The following is an 18,263-nucleotide window of genomic DNA, read 5'->3' as shown; positions in this document are numbered from 1 at the left end:
ATGGTGACTCCACCACTTCCCTGGGCAGCCTGTTCCAACACCTGCATCTTGCATCAAGAAAGGCCAAACACGTGCTGAGTTGTATTAGCAAAAGTGCAGCCAGCAGTCACGGGAAGTGGTGATTCCCCTTTGTTCAGTAGCTACAAGGCTGCATCTGGAGAGCCACATTCAGGTCTCAAGCACAACATCAGTACTTTGCAGTGACTACAGCGGATGGCCACCAAGATGGTTGAGGGGCTGGAATATGTGATATATGGAGAAAAGCCAAGAGCGCTGGGCTTGTTCAGCCCAGAGAAGGCTTTAGGGGAGATCTAATGCTGTCTTTACCTCATCAGGAGGCAAAGAGAACACAGCCAAATTCTTCTCAGACACACATAGAGTGAAAGACAACCAACACAAGTTGCAGCAAGAGAAAATCTGATTAGATATTAGGAGAAAAAAAAAAATGCCATAAAGGTACTAAAGCACTGCCCAGATGCCTAGAGAGAGTATGATGTGTCCATTGCTAGAGACAACCACCACTCAACCAGAGAAGGACTTCAGCAATCTACTGAGGACATGAGCAGAGACTGGAGAGCTGACTTCCAGAGGCCACTTCCAATCTAAATTATTCTACAATCCTACATAGGGTGCAGGCCTCCTGGATTGTCTCCTCCATATTTCAGCACCTTCAGATCCATGGCCTATATAAACATTGCCCTACACATACCCCACCTCCACTGACTGCTGGAGAGCTGGTGGAAATGCTCTGTATTCCCTCTCCTCCCATCCTAGAACCTGTCAGCAGGAAGGGCTGTTGTGTGTAGCTTCTGTCAAGCTACTTTTTTTGCAGCTTCTTTGTTTGATGCAGTCCTCATGTTCTGGATAGTACCTCAGCCAACCTTCTTGGCTCCTGATCGTTCTCCCAGCTGCTCCAGTTGCAACAGGAGGAAAGTGACCAGTTCACAGCTCTGCTGGGAGGGCCGCCAATATTATCAGCAAAAAACAAGGGCTGGAGCATTCTCTTGTTTCATCATTGAATAAGAAAGAGCTGAGACACTGAAGTCACCAGTTCGAAGACTGAGGAAAGAGTACAGCAGCAACCAATACATGGGTTGCTTTCCTCTGCCACAGTAAGAGCTTAAAGCCTCAGTGGAAGATGATAAATATTAAACCAAACATTGACAAAAATCTTTTTCAACTGAAAAACTATAATCTGAATATGAGCTGGAAATAATTATTGGCAATGAACTGGGTCCTCCAGATGCGAGAAGAATGCAGTGATTTGGGAGTCCCTCAGAGGCAGCAGCACAGATGCAGTCCATCTGTTGCATTCTCTAGAAGACTGATCCTTTAAGGACCAGAAATCTTCACATAGAAAATTCAACCCGGATTCTGCAGAAGTTAACAGCACTCATGTGGGAAAAGCAAACTTTCAACTCCAGATAAGTAAGGAATAAAGTGTTCTCTGAATTCAGGTACCAACTGAGACACAGCAGCTGAAACCTCCAGATGTTTCTTTAAAAGAAGGCTTCTTCAGTAATGACTTAGAATTATTTCACATTTCTTTCCTCATTTCCCTGGAGATCAAGGATGGTCTGCTGGTGATTTCCATGGCAAATTTCAAAAGAAATATTCTCAATTCAGACAGCCCAGTTCTTTTGCCCAAGAGGAAAAGTCACAGAAAAGCATCTATAATCTGACAACCTTTGGAGCTGAATAGGCAGAAATTCATTACTCTCAAGCCATGGTTTCATTAGGCAGAGGGAAAAATAGGTGTATTTTTAATGCAAGTTAGCTAGAAGGGGATAAAATCCTTGTAAAGTAAGTACACTGTGGTGCTTTCTCTGAAATGGGAAAGTTCAGGTAACCTCTCAAATTTTCTGCAGTCTAAGTTGAAACACCAGCTCTTTGTCCTAGAATTGTGCCACACGTTACAGTACCTGAGATGACAATAACAACTTTGTCTCTCCTTGGAAACTGCAAGGCCAAAAGGCCCTCTACAAGCACAATAAACAGTTTAAAGGACCAATTATAGAAGGAAAAATACTGTAGAATAGATAAGGTGAGAAATGTTGACGATGGGACACAGGCGATGTTTGGAGTGCTGGTTTTCACGTAATAAAGACTTTCACATTTCAGTTAGTACATGTCATGTTGCTGAATACACATTTTTACTGTACATTGTTCTCTTCATATTAAAAAGATTCTAGCACATTATAAGTTAGATACAGTTTTAGTCCACACCAAAAGGATTTTTTTTTCAGTCTATATATTTCCCATCATTCAAAATTGGCTTTCCATCATGAATAGTACATACATATGATAACATAAAATATATCATTTACCATTCCTCTCTGCTTACCGATACAAAAGGAATCTGAAGAGCACTCTGATTTCTACTCCCTGTTGAGGCATAAGCTAAGACTTTATTTTTGGCAGACAAGCTGCTCCTCCATTGAAGAAACAGTTCTATATCTCCTTTTAAAAATACTGATTAGCAAATCTCATAGCACTTTACCAACACAAACAGTCAAAACATCAGTCAGACTACTGTGTTTCTCCCAATCTGGAAGGTTGTTGAAAACTTAAATGATTCACTTACAACTGATCTAAAGATGAGAGCTCCACAATTTATGTTTTATTGTCAAATGTTTAAAGGATTGAATCTAAATAAAATGCACAATACACAAGCTTCAAAGCACACATTATCTTCAACATCTTATTTCCAATTAGCAAGTCAAAATAAAGAAGAACATTTGGCTTCAAAAGCAGAGTCCTGGAAGAAATAAAGATTTTGGTTGTTTCGGGTCTCATTTAAGGCTGCTATTTCCCCGAACTGCTGAAACTGGGTAAGATGGAAAGATTATTCTCTCTCTCAACGGGGGGAAAATAGCAGACATACCACCACGTGACTGAGTATTACATCATTTGTATCTACAACAATACTGAGCCAGTCTGGCAGTTAAACTTAAAAGACATTTTCTTTTGCCTTCGAGGAAGGACACGGACTTGCCACAAAGGCAGCCTAACAGTGAAAAGGTTAGAAAAGGCTCAGCTCACAATTTTGCTTGGCATGAGACTACAAAATGCTAAAAATCTTTCACTGAGAAGCATTTCCAGCATGAAGTTTACGTACGAAGACTATGTCATGCTAATAAAATCCCAGTGATGAACTTCTGAAGAAATAAGACAGCTCTCGAGAAGTACTTTCACCAGTTTTTAGCAGGCTTATATATTTTATTACGATGTAAGAAATCATCATCAAGACCACTTTCAGGATACGAGGCCAGGCCAGATATGAGAATGAATCCTGTTTTATAAAGAGAAATTTGAAAGGTAATATTTTTTCTCTGATATACCTTCCCTTTGTTCTTATAACATCAAAAAGCACGAGACAAAAAAGCTGCATAAGACTTAAAAATATGATGAAAGTGGACACAGTTTTAGAAGACTTCAAGCTAAACTAATATTTGCAGATAGCAAGCAAAAATTGCTTACAGGTCTCAACGCACTGGCTTTTATTCACCCGATTTTGCATTACTGATCTTAATTAAACTATTTAATAATATGAATTCATCTTCTAAGGCATCATTCTTACAGCATTAACATGCAAATACACAATCTTCAAAATGATTTTAATGAAGGAGAGCATTTAATTTTCTAATGGACTTCTAAAGTATTAAAACGCAGAAAACATTAGTGATGGCTACAGCCATGAATATGTGACCGGATCAGAAACACTGACCGTATTTGAGCGTGTTTGGTACCAGCATTTATTTAAACAAAGCATCAGGTAACACTTTCCTCTTTCTCCTCTTTTTTCTCTGTTTTTAAGGGGGGTGGGCGTGCAGGGAAGGAAGGGGAAGCGGCTCCTCCACATCCCACGCCACCTCCAGCACATCCTCTGACAAAAACAAGAATGTGCTACACAATGAGCGGCGGTACCGCGCTGTTTTCTGTTTCACTGGTGTTTGTAACATATTAGCTCCCATCGGGTCAAAACACCACCCAGTTATAAGGCTGGTTTTGCTGACATAAGCACCAAAACTCAAATGCAGAGATAAACTTCTGAATTCAGCAGAGAGCCGACCTAATCGTTTCCTCTTTTAAACAAGCTTTAAGAAGATTGTTAAATATTTATTTTCACAAGTATGCAAGGATCGCTGAAGGTCAAAGACATCAGAGGTGTGATCCCCTTCCTTATCGTCCCTCCTTTGTATTTATTTCACCGGAGGGAGGCATCTCTGCCATCACATTTCCCTCCCCTCATCCATCACCCACAACTCGTCCTGCCCTCGGTCCCCTCGTTATTTCCCATGTCTCCACCACCACGTTTCAAAGCATCGCTCCCTCTCTCTGCTGCTGCAAAGTGAGGGGTGTCCCTCATATTCTTACCCCAGTTTTACTGACACCTTCGTAGCTCTGCTGCTTCTTGCTTCTGTTTCTTTCCTTACTTCACCTTTACCACAAAAATGTCTCATCAGTTCAGAAACCCCAAAATGCAACCTAATTGCTAAGAGGCCATGCAATGAATTTTATTAATTATTATTTTTATGTACGCAACAACAGACCACTATTACATGCATTAAAAATCTGGCTCAGATGCTTCTGCTGTAATATTTCTGTGTTACACAAGGCCTGGCACAGTGACAGAGCACAGGATCACCAAACAATAAATACTTCTCTTACCTGCCTGTAACGTAATTCAAGCCCTCAGCAACAAAGGCTTCAGTGGACCTAATCCTACAGAGTAAAGCCTGTCCCTTCCTTTCAAAGAGGGACTGTGATGCCTGGTTTTGTTCCAACACAGAAAAGTATGACGGGTAAGGGCAAAGGATCTCCAAAATTAAAACAATCGAGGTACAACAGCTCTACTGATGCAAACCCCATGGTTTGCAGCAGTCATACCCATCAATGTGCTTTGAGAAAGAACTGCCTAGAGAGAGACTCAAAACACTGTGCTCTGTAAAGTTTAAAAGGTGTTTAGACAAGGTTCTTAGGGACACGGTTTAGTGCTACAGTTAGGTTTTGGTTGGACTCGATGATCCTGAAGGTCTGTTCCAACCGAAATGATTTCTGTGGTCAAATTCGAGAAGAGCATTATTTTGACCTTCACTGTTCAAAATTTCCCTTAAATGAGGAAAACAAACAAAGCTATCAAAACCAGCCAAAATCTGTAATCCTGATAGGCCACCTTGTGACCCCGTCCCCCTCTATTTCTGCAGATACTGTGTTCAATGCTGCATTGTGGAAAAGTTGACAATTTGAGCCACCTGCTGGGTACCAGCATCCTGAGGGGACAAAAGGTGGTCACTCCTCTACACAAACGCTGGTGAGAATTTCGTCAGCAAATTCCATGTGGCAAGATCAGCCCCCCCTTGCCAGCACCAGAGGTCAAATACTATTTTATCCTGAGTTAGTATAGTAACAAGTTAACAGAAAAGCAGATTTTCATAGCGTGCAATTCTTAAACAAAATATTAGCCTGAACATACATACACATGCGCAAAATTACAGTCCTCCTGCTTCTTTTGGATGATATATTTAGAAATCCTATTAGCTGGAGAGATCAACATTCTTATCTGAATTTCCAGGATGCTGTAACATGCAAAATTAGAGCAGCTCTCTTAAGTGGGTCAATTATCACTACTGCACTTACAGCTGCTTTTCCCCTCCCTCCCTGCAGCATCCACAATGGGCATTTAGCACAAGGATTTAAACAGTAAGATGTTGAGTTGACATACACCACAACGTTAAGTTCCCTTCCCCTTTTGTACTTTGAAAATCTTAAAGGAACAAAGGAAAAAAATCACCCAAGTACAGAATCTCCATATTAAAATTACAGTCTCCCTGCAGAAAGCTTTGATGACTCTTCAGAGACAGGGCACCCCGCAACATAATGCCAGTCAGCAATCACACGACTTTCCTCCCACATCCGAGTCATGCACAAGTCAGGTTTATGGCTTTCCCCCAACAAGGGACAAAAGGAAAACACGAGGGAGGGTGTCCAGAGGAGGCCACAAGGCTGGTGAAGGGTTTGGAGGGGAAGCCATACAAGGAGTGGCTAAAGTCACTTGGTTTGTTCAGGCTGGAGAAGAGGAGACTGAGGGGAGACCCTCATGGCGGTTACAGCTTCATCACAAGGGGAGGAGGAAGGGAAGGTACTGAACTCTTCTCTCCGGTGACCAGTGACAGGACCCGAGGGAATGGCAGGAAGATGTGCCAGGGGAGGTTCAGGTTGGACATCAGGAAAAGGTTCTTCACCCAGAGGGTGCTGGACACTGGAACAGGCTCCCCAGGGAGGTGTTGTGGCCTCAAACCTGACAGTGTTCAAGAAGAGACTGGACGATAGCCTCAGACACACGGTGTGAACTGTGGGGTTGTCCTGTGCAAGGGCAGGAGTTGGACTCGATGATCCTTGTGGGTCCCTTCCAACTCAGGACATTCTATAACTCTAGAGCCACTTACCATCTCCCCAGCCCCGTCCCCACCAGGTGCGGGGCCATACAACCAGTTTGAAAGGCTTCATGTTATCTTCTCCTCAAGAGAGAATTATCTTTAAAAAAAAAACCAGCAAGACACTGCAAATCACCAGACGCAAGTAGAACAATTCAAGTACCCAGCATCACTTCAGATACTACACAGACGTCTATAGGGGACTGACAGATATGACACAGGACCCAGTGAAACACAGCTGGAGGGCAGGAAAGACACCCCAGAGTGACAGAGCCTCAGCTCCTCCTGTCCCCTGCCCCGTCCAGAAGCAGCCCCTGCAGTGACGGGACGCAGCGGGGAAGAGAACAGACCACACACCAGAGCACACAACGTCAGCGAGCGTATGGAGAGGAGAATTTTACTTTCCCACCAACAGGAAACATGAAACATCTCATTCTCTCAGCAACATCCTCACTTTATACGGCAAAAAAAGTGTGAGGCAGTACTGCGAGGGAAAGAAAAATCATATGATTCTCCTCCACTCGGTGGAAAAGGAGAGTCCATACATGACTGCAGGTCATGAGCCCTGCTGTTGAAATTCAGCAGTCCCAGCCCTGCCTGGAGGTGACGGGGAGAAATCAAGGTCCAGAAATTAAATTTCTATTGCTGTCCCTGGCTGCTCTATTCCCTACATCTCCAGCATTTTCTCCTGTGGTACCAAACAGGAATGATCACACAAGCCAAGCATTACCAAACACATGAACTATTTGGAAACAGATTCGAATAACATGGGGTAACAAAAGCCACACCCTATTTCAGGTGGCAATTTTTCATTAATAGGGTGAAACTCTCCCAGCTAAAATCCACCCACTCAAAAGCATCCTAATTTTAAAACTGCATTTTGCAATGGACAAGGCTTTTCCAAGACTTCAAGTCCAAACAAATGCTTAATTGGGAAGGATTTCTTTAACAAGAGGGCGGTCAAACCCTGGACCAGGCTTCCTTGAGAGGTGGTTGATGCCCCAAGCCTGTCAGTGTTTAAGAGACATTTGGACAATGCCCTTAATAACATGTTTTAACTTTTGGTCAGCCCTGAAGTGGTCTAGCACTTGGACTAGTAGGTTGGAGGTCCCTTCCAACTGAAAATATTCTATCCTATTCAACTTTCTGTGAATAAAGATCTTGGTGTCCTTTACCACACACACACAAAAAGAACTAGTGAAATGAAATAATGTGCTTTTGTCAATATTATACGTATTTTTAACTGTGAAATTTAAAATACATTTTTAATCTCTTATGTTCTTGTCACACTCAACACTTAAACAAAACACATTTTGAATGCAACTGTATTTAATCAAAAGTAAAAGGTCAGTTGCTAAAAAGAAAGTCCTTAACCAACGAGAAATAGAAACCGGTTTTATTAACCTCCCTAACTACAGCTCTAAAATTTTGTTGATGAAAGTCTAATTTCGAAAGTTAACTTTTTAATTGGGAACACTAGGGCCTGCTGGCTCCAGGAAGTTTTAGTAGAGGTCAAAAGATTGCTGGAGATCTAATTTTTCATTTCTAATAAAAAAGGAAGTCTTGCCCTTTTCCTTGCAAAGATAGACCTTGACGTGTTAGTAGGGAAACAAAGAATATATCCATCAAAGGCTCTCATGGCGAGGTTATACAAAGCTTCCCAAGACAGTATGGAAGCTGACGGAGCCTGCTAATGCTCAAAGGAAATTAGCTGAATTTCTCTTGCAAAGACCAACAAGGCAGAAAGGCTCAGTAGCTGCTGCCTAATCTAGGATTAAAGAGACCAGTTCCTCACTCCACCACAGATTTTCTGGGTAACTTTGAATGTGTCACTTAGCCTCAGTTCTGCACCTGGAAATGAAGATAAATACTCCTGACTTCCCTTACTGTGACATGAAAATAAACACATTAAACCAGGAGGCATTCAAGCAGCTTGGCAATAAAGTACAAGTACTGCAGACAAATAGGAAATAACAAAGTACTGCCCCATTCGGGGAGGAGATGCCCATTTTTTTCCCAAATCCTTCTTGCCTCCTGCAAAGCCTTCACGATCTTCCCTCAAACAAAAGGGGGGGTTCATGGCGCAGAGGAACCAGGGAAAGAAAAGCGCCTTACGCTTCCCCACCCAGAATAAGACATGAAGGTAACAAACTTTCTCCTGTCAGCCTTCTGCTCCAAACGCTTCTATTTAAGAGGTTATTTTTCTTAGACATTTAGCAGAAAGATTCTTCTGCAAACAACTCAGAAGAGAAGCCTCACTTGGCTGCCTTGGGCTGACCCCAGGAGGACCCATCTCTTTCCTCTGACCACACCAAGCCACTGAAGACCACCTGAATAACTTGGGCAACCTCAATCTCAGGAGGCTTCCCCAGCCCCGGGCGCTGGGAAGGGCTTGGCAAGCCCCCCAGCATCCAGATTTACTGGGAGGGGAAAACCTGCTCCGAATTTACCTCCAGAGGCAAACAGTGGGATATTTACACAAGATAGCCAGTGAGCGAACTTTGCAAGGACTCTTCTCATGTGAAAAAGGTTTTATTTACTATGCTGTAACAAGACAGGATTTGGTTTACAACTACGGGAGAGAGCTTCAAAGGAAAAGAATAAATAAGTCCAATTTAAAAGGTGCATGTGTGTGGGACAAAAGACATTTACCACGTTGCTGTAAAAAAAACCCAGCTGGTAGCGTTGGAAAAATATTACAAACAAAATAGTGGACAGTTGTACATTTTTCTAACAGTTGCGTACAGTAAAAAGCATTACAAACATTCCTTGATTAAAACAAACTGATATCCCACCTGGAAAATCCTGGCCAGGCTCTCATTGTTCTGAGTGACCCCCGGCAGCCCCGGGTTACAGGCCAGCCCGTAAGTCACTCAGACACCCTGCCCGGCTCTTCCCGAGTTCCCTCTCTTGGGAATGGCAGGACCAGCTAAAAAAAACCTTTGTTTCCATTCAGACATATTGTAGGGGTGGAAAAGCTGTTCAAAACATTAAAGAGAAACAACTGAGGGCTGTTACTATTCCAAGAAACAAATTCAGAGCCAGATTCTGAAATGCCCGGAGCGCTGGCAGTGCCGGCCAAAGTCAGATGTGGCTGGAAACGCTCGGCATCGCTCAGCCCCTGCGAGGGGGACAACCCGTTCCATCAAACTCGAGGATTTAAGAACCGCTATCTGCACCAGATGTATTTTTAGCATTATACCTCTCATTCCGATAATTATGAGACAGACGCATCTCATAAAGAGAATAATAAATTAAAGCTTTTCATCAAAAGGATGAAACACCTCCCAAATTCAGCTAATAGCTTGTAAGCCATCTTCCCTTTAAAACATTAACGCTGACAAGTAATATAAGCAAGGTGACTGAAAAGCTGTGCCAAAGTTGCTGCATTGTGGGCTTTTGTGTCAAATAAGCTAATAAAAAATAGTAAATTATGTAAAAGCCATTCAGATCTCAAATTACATATTCAACTTTTTAAAGAACTGTAAATAAAAGCTGCACTTCAGATAAACTTTTATGATCACTTTAATTTCTAGAACTATTTCTTCAGATTAAAAAAATGTGTTACTGGAGTATTTTGTGGTTTTGTATTAATTAAAGAAAGCATAAAAAACAAGGAGAGCTTATGTTTCCCTGTTTCAGGCTGAGGTTTATTCAGGCATAATTCAGACTGCACCAGTAGACTTGGCTACAGTTTTGCTCCCATTTTCACGGAGGCTGGCTGGTGACATGTACATTATGAAAAAAAAGAAGAACAAGCAGATATCCATGTCAGATAAATACATTCCACTCCCTCAAACTGAACTCAATGCAGACACAATTAAACCCTGTTTTCCCTCTCCAAACACTTCCCACTCCTTTGGTTCTGCCACTGGAGAGGACACAACATTTCTGGTCACTTCAGCCCCCGACTGCATCCCGCTGTACCTCCCCAGGCCACACACTTGCTTGGTTCCTTCTACCATATTTTTTAAAGAAATATACTGTCTTCTATTCTAGAGACTAATCTGTTCCCAGCTAATCTCTCTTGCCTCTACAACTCCCAAATCATTCCACTGATTCATTTGGGCCACTCAAAACTAGGGTGCTGTCTCTGAGCTCTGAGGATGCTGCTGCCCATCACTAATTCTTCCATGTTCTCTCTTTCCTCTAAAATACATCAATTCAGCAACCCTCAGCCTTTAACTTCCTTTTCTAAATTTCTCCCAAATTACTTCCTAAAAGTTCTGTAACCACCATAATGAGAATGAACACTTCAAACTCAGTAAATCTACTCAGCAGCGTATATAAACCTCCAAGTGTTACAAATACTGTATGTCCTTTGTATAGTATATTACACAGCATATTTTCCTCTTTGCTTGCCAACCTCTGCTGGCTTCTCCAGAAGACCAAACCCAAGTGCAAGGTTATTAACCTAAACAGCATCTTCAACTTTGGTAAAGCATCTCATCACCAGACCATCCCCTACACCTGTTCTTGGTCTCTCTCGACCAAAGGCTCCCTTACCATATTTCTGTATTGCCAGATCTAGGCTGGAAACAAATATAACATGCTGATAATTATCATCATAATTAATCTATGTAGGCTTGAACGTATTTTATTTTCAAAGGTCAGCAATATGCACCTGTGGGCTGCAGGTTTTCAAGGTTTTAACGAAAGGATAAGATACCAAAAAAGGAACTTACAGTTCAACGTTCAGAATCCATAACTTATTTGGGGTTCGTTTTTCAAACTAAACTGGATTTTAAATATTAAAAAACCAAACCAAAACAAAAACCCAAACAGCAGAACACAAGCTGAACTCGCTCTCCCAAAGTAACACAGTTAAATTCTCACTATTAACTACAAAATTATCTAATGGATTTTTAAAAAGATCAGCACTAACAAAATTGAGCCTTACAGTCATGAGCATCCACTTCTTGATTCCCAGGTGGCACAGTAACCATGCAATGAAGGTGGAATATTTTGTGATACTGATACAGAAAGACAAAGCCCATCTTTGCATACCCTGGGGTCCTAGGATTTCAGGTGAAATATCACACAGGATATTCTCTCAATTTAATTAATAAAGTGAGAAAATTAATTTAGGTATTTATAAAGTGTCAACCACACCAGTACATCTTGCACATGCTGAAATATTTTAAAGAAGGCTATGTCAACCAAGAAAAGGATGGTGGTTTTCCTTTTCTAGAAGAGTTACCCACACTTGCTGCACAGATGGCTGCTACATTACAATGTACCTACTTGCCTATCAGAGCTCTTCAAATGCTTTTTTATCACTACCAGCGGGGAAAAATGGATTTGCATATTATGGTTAGGCTATCATTCACTAGTACCAAATAATGACTGTAAATAAATTACTTTTAAAATGTGACATGGGCATAAAAAATACTGGCAATGCTTTTAAATCATCACTGTCTTTATGGCAATGATGGGGTTGTACAGTTCAAAGTTCACAGAGATTTTTCATTAGAAGAGAGCAGTGTAATAGGAAGCCTTCCTTTCAATTCCATTATTCCTGCAAACCCACTTCTTTTTAAACATGCAAATGCAATGATCACAACACTATCAGAAAGCACTAATTTTAGACTCACGAATGTAGTTTCTGAAACCCAAAAAAAATCTCAGTCTTAAAAGGACAGCTACACTGTTCAACTTCTAAAATATAGAATGAAAACAGCAATCTAGAAAAAGCTAATAGAATACTGATTATATCCATATACTTCTTTAAGTTAGAAAAGAACTAAGATAACACAGAAGAGATTGTTTGATACTCAACTCCAAATTCCAGCAACTGAAACAGACCATAGTAAAGAATATAGCAAACAAACAAATTTAGATGGCCATCAGTATTTAAAGATTACATGAACTTTAATGAAGTTCTATAAGACAAAAATCGGGATGGTCGAGAGGCACAGAGTACTCACTTGCAACTCTGGCCTGTGTGCAGTCCCACCTCTGGTCACTGATTTCCCATATGATCCTTGAGAAAATTACAGAATTTATCAAATGCCTTTTTCCCCAAAACTAAAATGGAAGTGATGTGCTGTCCTTCCCATAAGCATTAAAAGAAGGAAATTCAAATATCTTACAGAAAACCCACTGGAACTCTAATCTGTTCTTTAATGCTGACATTACAGGACGTTTGGGGTTAAGTTTTATTTGTTTTCAAAAGTAAAACCAAAACAATAACAAAAACCACTACCTCATAAACAAGTAATCCCTAGCAAATCTCCTGCTCCGGCAGGGGGATTGGACTGGATGATCTTTTGAGGTCCCTTCCAGTCCCTGACATTCTGTAATTCTGTGAAATCACAGGAAAATGCAATCTTATACTAGAATAAAATGTTGAGAAAGAAGAAATGTAGAGTTATTGATGGGAGAGGGAGTAACATTCATAGCTCCTTGTAAATACTGAGTATTGTACATTTAGAAAGGGAAAAATTTTACTTGAACTGCAGGAAAAACTCCCATTTACTTCATTATCTAAAACCAACAGTGACAAAGTCAGGTCCTAACCACTTACCTTTGCAAATTTGGAAACAAGGTCTATCTATCTGAGATAGCTGACTTGCTAGAAGTATGCCTTTTATTTATTTGGTTTTTCAGATGTGAAAGGATACGAGGAGTTCCTTCTGTCCTACACACCAGGTAGAGACACGCAGCAATCACGTGGGTCATCTTCCTCCCGCGGGTAAGGTGCTTGCTCACAGCCATCTTGAAAAAATTAAAGGCAGTATCCAGACAATGTTGATTGAGTTGAAGCTGGTTTCCCAAGTGGTGAATCTGACGTTTCCCTATCAAAAAATAACAAGGAAAAAAGGCAAATGCTTAACAACTTTGTAATTAATGGGCTTTTGGGTTGGGCTTTTTTTCAAAGACAAAACTGAGGGTGCGGACTTTGGATTACATCTGTGAGCGAAATACAATAACCTCTGAAGTTTTGGGAACTGTATATCCTCAGCTTCTCAGAACAAATAATAAAAAAAAAAAAGCTTTGTTTTGGATTGCTAGAATTGAAATACATGCAATCAATTAGCCCTGGAAAATGAAGCTGCAAACATCAACACCCAGGGACAAAACATAGCCAAGACTTCCCAGGCCAAAAGATTACGTCCCCCTGCTCCAAACATCATCTGACAATTAGCACTCTGTTAACTGCAGCGATTAATTTCTGAATATCAGAGATCATGGCACGTTTGACATTGACGTGCAAACAGAACAGACGTTTTGCTGCAGCTCTCCAAGAAGTGATGAAGTTTGCAGTTCCTCTGACCACAACCAAAGCCCATGAGGAAAGGAGCTGAGCTCCGGCCTTGCCCGTCTCCACCACCGATGGGAGGCACTTCCTTCCTCCCAACACTTTCGCACCAGAGCCTTCATCTAAGGCTTGGCTGCCAGATTACCGAGGTTAGTTTGTGGCTAGAGGAGAACAAAATGTGCCTTTACTCTTAAATGCATTTTTTTTTTAAAGTGTGTTTTGGATGATTCATGGCAGGAAGTGGCACAGCTGCTGGAACAGATGCGGGAAGTGAGGTCTGGTCCGTCCTTGCAGCTCCAGCGGCGGAAGAGTGCACCGAGAAGACAGCTTAAGAGAAAGATGGGGGAAGTCACGAGGAAAACAGAGCACTGGAGTTCCTCAGCATACGGCATCAGACGGCACATCAAGAAAAATCCTTTAATTCAATGTGCCGGGCAGATGTTTCCAGTACGTGTATTTACAGGAAACGCTCATCTGTTCCCTTCAGAGATGTCATGAGCAGCTTTGCTGAGGGGGGCACGATGCCCAGCATGTACCTTGGCCACCACCGTTCACAGAATGCAATGATGACCACTCAGTGCTCACCAGAACAGCACCAGCACCCGCACAGACTGCACACCTCAATTTTATGCAAATCCTTGCACCATCATCATTAATAATGTGGTAAAAATGCTTAACCTCCAAACAACTTTCTGCCAAATACGCTGCTTCAATTCAGCTTTAATAAAAAGTGACTCCAGAAGCACAGCCTGGGTCAGCAAGACTCCAGCCAAACAGGAGCTGCCACAAAGCAACAGCTTCTCCTTCCTGCACAGGTGGCAATTAATGCCCTCACCAACAACATCTCCTTTAAGGCACGTTGGTCAACCAGGTGTAACACATTTGGATGACGAAGTAAAGGCAGAGGAAGGATATGTCACCTTCCGCAGGAGCTGTGGGTACAATAAGCTACTCAAGAGTAATCCAAAGCCCATTAACTGAACAGTTTTTCCACTGCCATCAGCAGGCCCTGGACTGACACTCACCAGACTCAAATACAAATATTACATCTTCCCAAAACTAAGATACTAACTAGCACTTGCCCCCCAATTTTATTACAGGGTCTACAGTCTACATGCTGAAGCAGGAACAAGACTTTCATGCCACTCATGTTCGCAGTGGCAGCAAAGCAGCTGCCCTGGATCAGCCGCTCCCTGAACGTCCACCCCAGAGGCCAGCGTGGATCATCGAGGCTACAGAAAGCCGCCTCGTCCTGTCACCTGAACTCCCTGTTTTATCTGGTGGTGTTTTGCCATGCATGGCTGCCGACATGAAGGCACAAAGAACAGTAATCTTTAGAGATCTTAGGCATGACATGCAGATGTACAACCATTAAAAAGAACCCAGACATGCTCATGCCCATGTGCATCTCCCTCGGCTGCAGGGACGGGGATCACTGCAGCAGCAAGTGCGCTGCATTCCCTTTAAGTAAGATTGTCCAGTTCAATCTCCTCTAAGTCACAAAGGCAGCTGATAACAAGAAACAGTTTCAGCCATTTTAAGTGTTGTGTGAATTTTGCGTTTAGGTAAAGCTTTTGTAAAAACATAAAGAGAACAGTGGCTCCTACACCGAGGAAGAGGTATATGCACTCCTGAATGCTCCTTGGGCTGATGGTGGAACTATCAGGGCTCCACAAGGACCAGGACGGTGCAGGCCACCACACAAGAGGTGATGAGGAAGCTTCTCATGCCACCAGCATGGCAGCAGCTGGTGTTTTCATAGGCACACACCAGAAAACAACCCAAATGGGCTGAAGATGCAGAGTAAGAACAGGACAAGCCTCCATGAGACTTCTCCCCCAGCACCTGACCGGCCCATCCCCATCAAGATCCTTCTCCCAACACCACCACCCTCATCCGGGACTCCACACCTCAGAGGGCACTTCAGTAACAAAGAACATACCAGAATGGAAGGAAAAAACAAACAAACAAAACAACAACAACATTGGGGAATATATTTGAAATTCATTTATTTCACAAGCTATTTTGTCCCATCCCCAGGTTACCACTAATATTGAGTATTTAACCTTTTCTTCATTTCAAAAGCTGAAATATAAATCAGCATAATCCGTTCTAGGTAAACAGTATGCTTGTTTGAGTAATAAAGACTTTTTTAGCTGAGCTCTTCATCCAGCATCAATGTTTTACAACGCAATTACTTTAGGGGTCACCAGTCATTGTCTACCGACAAATACCAAAGAGATCTAAGAGCACAGAAAGGTATTTGTCCAATTCAGAAATGCTATTTCATGTAATGTTTTACACCAGTGAAAGCTTTAATTCTGTGTGCTATTATTCCCTCAAGCTGCTTTGTAGAAAAAATAAGACAACTGTTGCACTGCCATTGATCCCTAAAATGAACAACTTAACACAGGCCAAGCAGCATCTCTGTAATTACATGCATCTTGATGCCTAACTTGGTTTTGTCCTTATCTGCTATGAAAGAGAAAAAATGCTACTGCTTATAGCATCATCTAAGATATTTACATTCTGTGACCAGTCTCCTATTTACTAAAGAAAGATCAAAAGCTCCCTCACCACCCCAGCCCCTTGAATGTAACATGACAACAAAACTCTATTTTTCTGGCATCTTATGTAACACTAACAAAGAAAAAAAGAAAAAAAAAAAGCTGGAAAAGTTAGCACTGGCAATCATGCTGCTAGATTTCTCCACAGGGAACATAAGATCCCTTGTGCTCCTTCCGGTCCTTCACAGAACCAAGAAGCATCACAGTATCGCAGTATGTTTGGGATTGGAAGGGACCTCAAAAGATCATCCAGTCCAATCCCCCTGCTGGAGCAGGAACGCCTAGGTGAGGTCGCACAGGAACATGTCCAGGTGGGTTTTGAATGTCTCCAGAGAAGAAGACTCCACAACCTCCCTGGGCAGCCTGTTCCAGTGTTCTGTCACCCTCACTGAGAAGTTTCTTTCTCAAATTTAAGTGGAACCTCTTGTGTTCCAGCTTGATCCCATTACCTCTTGTCCTATCATTGTTTGCCACTGAGAAGAGCCTGGCGCCATCCTCGTGGCACTCACACTTTATATATTTATAAACATTAATGAGGCCACCCCTCAGTCTCCTCCAAACTAAAGAGCCCCAGCTCCCTCAGCCTTTCCTCATAAGGGAGATGCTCCACTCCCTTCATCATCTTCGTTGCCCTACGCTGGACTCTCTCCAGCAGTTCCCTGTCCTTCTGGAACTGAGGGGCCCAGAACTGGACACAATATTCCAGATGTGGTCTCACCAGGGCAAAGTAGAGGGGAAGGAGAACCTCTCTGACCTACTAACCACCCCCCTTCTAATACACCCCAGGTACCATTGGCCTTCCTGGCCACAAGGGCACAGTGCTGGCTCATGGTCATCCTGTTGTCCACCAGGACCCCCAGGTCCCTTTCCCCTACACTGCTCTCTAATATGTAATTTCCCAACCTATACTGGAACCTGGGGTTGTTCCTGCCCAGATGCAGGACTCTACACTTTCCCTTGTTATATTTCATCAGGTTATTCTCATCTTGGTTCAAAAGGTAACTCTAAGAAAAGGCAGGTATCAGCTAAAAGGCTATTGCCCCAGTCCTGCAGTGCAGCACCAAACTGTTGTCCTGTGCCCTCATCCCAGTCAGCTGACAACCAAAAGTATGTAATTTTGTGATTTACAACCTGTCCTGTCAATCTCACCAATATGACATTTCCAGAGCTGAAAAAAGTGTCTCTCTAATATTTTACTTAACTATAAATACAGTGATTTAACCTCTTGGTATCTGAGGAGAAGATATTATCAATAATACTTAGAGAAACTGGGCACAAGAAAATAACCCATCAAAATAAATTCTGTATCCAATGCTCCAGTTACTGTTGGTAAACATGAACAAATACCCATTCATACAGAATCACAGAATGGCTGGGGTTGGAAGGGACCTCTGGAGATCATTTAGTCCAACCCACCTGCTAAAGCAGGTTCACCAGAGCAGATCTCACAGGAAGGTGTCCAGGTGGGTTTGAATGTCTCCAGAGAAGGAGACTCCACAGCCTCTCTGGGCAGCCTGGTCCAGGGCTCTGGCACCTCAAAGTAAAGAAGTTTCTCCTGATGGAACCTTCTGTGGTTCAGTCTGTGCCCATTGTCCCTCATCCTGTTGTTGGGCACCACTGAAAGGAGTCTGGTCCATCCTCTTGACACACACCCTTAAGATATTTATAAACACTGATGAGATGCCCTCTCAGCTTCTCTTCTCCAGGCTCAACAGCCCCAGCTCTCTCAGTGTCTCCTCATAAGAAAATGTTCTAGACGCCCATCATCTTCGTAGCCCGCTGCTGGACTCCCTCCAATAATTTCTTGACCTTCTTAAACTGGGGAGCCCAGAACTGGACGCAGTCCCCAACATGAAAACGCCTTGTACCTGTGCGATGGCAGCTGCAAGCCTCTGCTAAGCACTGAGATCCCTCCTGACGCAAGTGACTGCTCCCCAGCAACACGGTCAGTGCCGGGAGGAGCTTCTCCAAGTCTGGGAAGACAAGCAATTCCCTCCA

The 18,263-nt window shown here is 42.5% G+C and overlaps 1 protein-coding gene across 1 annotated transcript in view; it reads right to left on the bottom strand.

The window, feature by feature from the left end:
- BRF1 (BRF1 RNA polymerase III transcription initiation factor subunit) overlaps positions 1 to 18,263 on the bottom strand; it is a 180,733-nt gene that overhangs the window by 121,551 nt on the left and 40,919 nt on the right. Inside the window, exon 3 of the mRNA XM_065063287.1 lies at positions 13,061 to 13,234. Coding sequence (XP_064919359.1) covers positions 13,061 to 13,234 — 174 coding nt within the window. The remainder of the gene's footprint in view (positions 1 to 13,060; positions 13,235 to 18,263) is intronic.

The sequence above is a fragment of the Columba livia genome, chromosome 5, assembly GCF_036013475.1.
Source record: "Columba livia isolate bColLiv1 breed racing homer chromosome 5, bColLiv1.pat.W.v2, whole genome shotgun sequence".
NCBI lineage: Eukaryota > Metazoa > Chordata > Aves > Columbiformes > Columbidae > Columba > Columba livia.
Note: the sequence above shows the minus strand (reverse complement) of the source record. Positions and strands in the feature narration are given on the sequence as shown.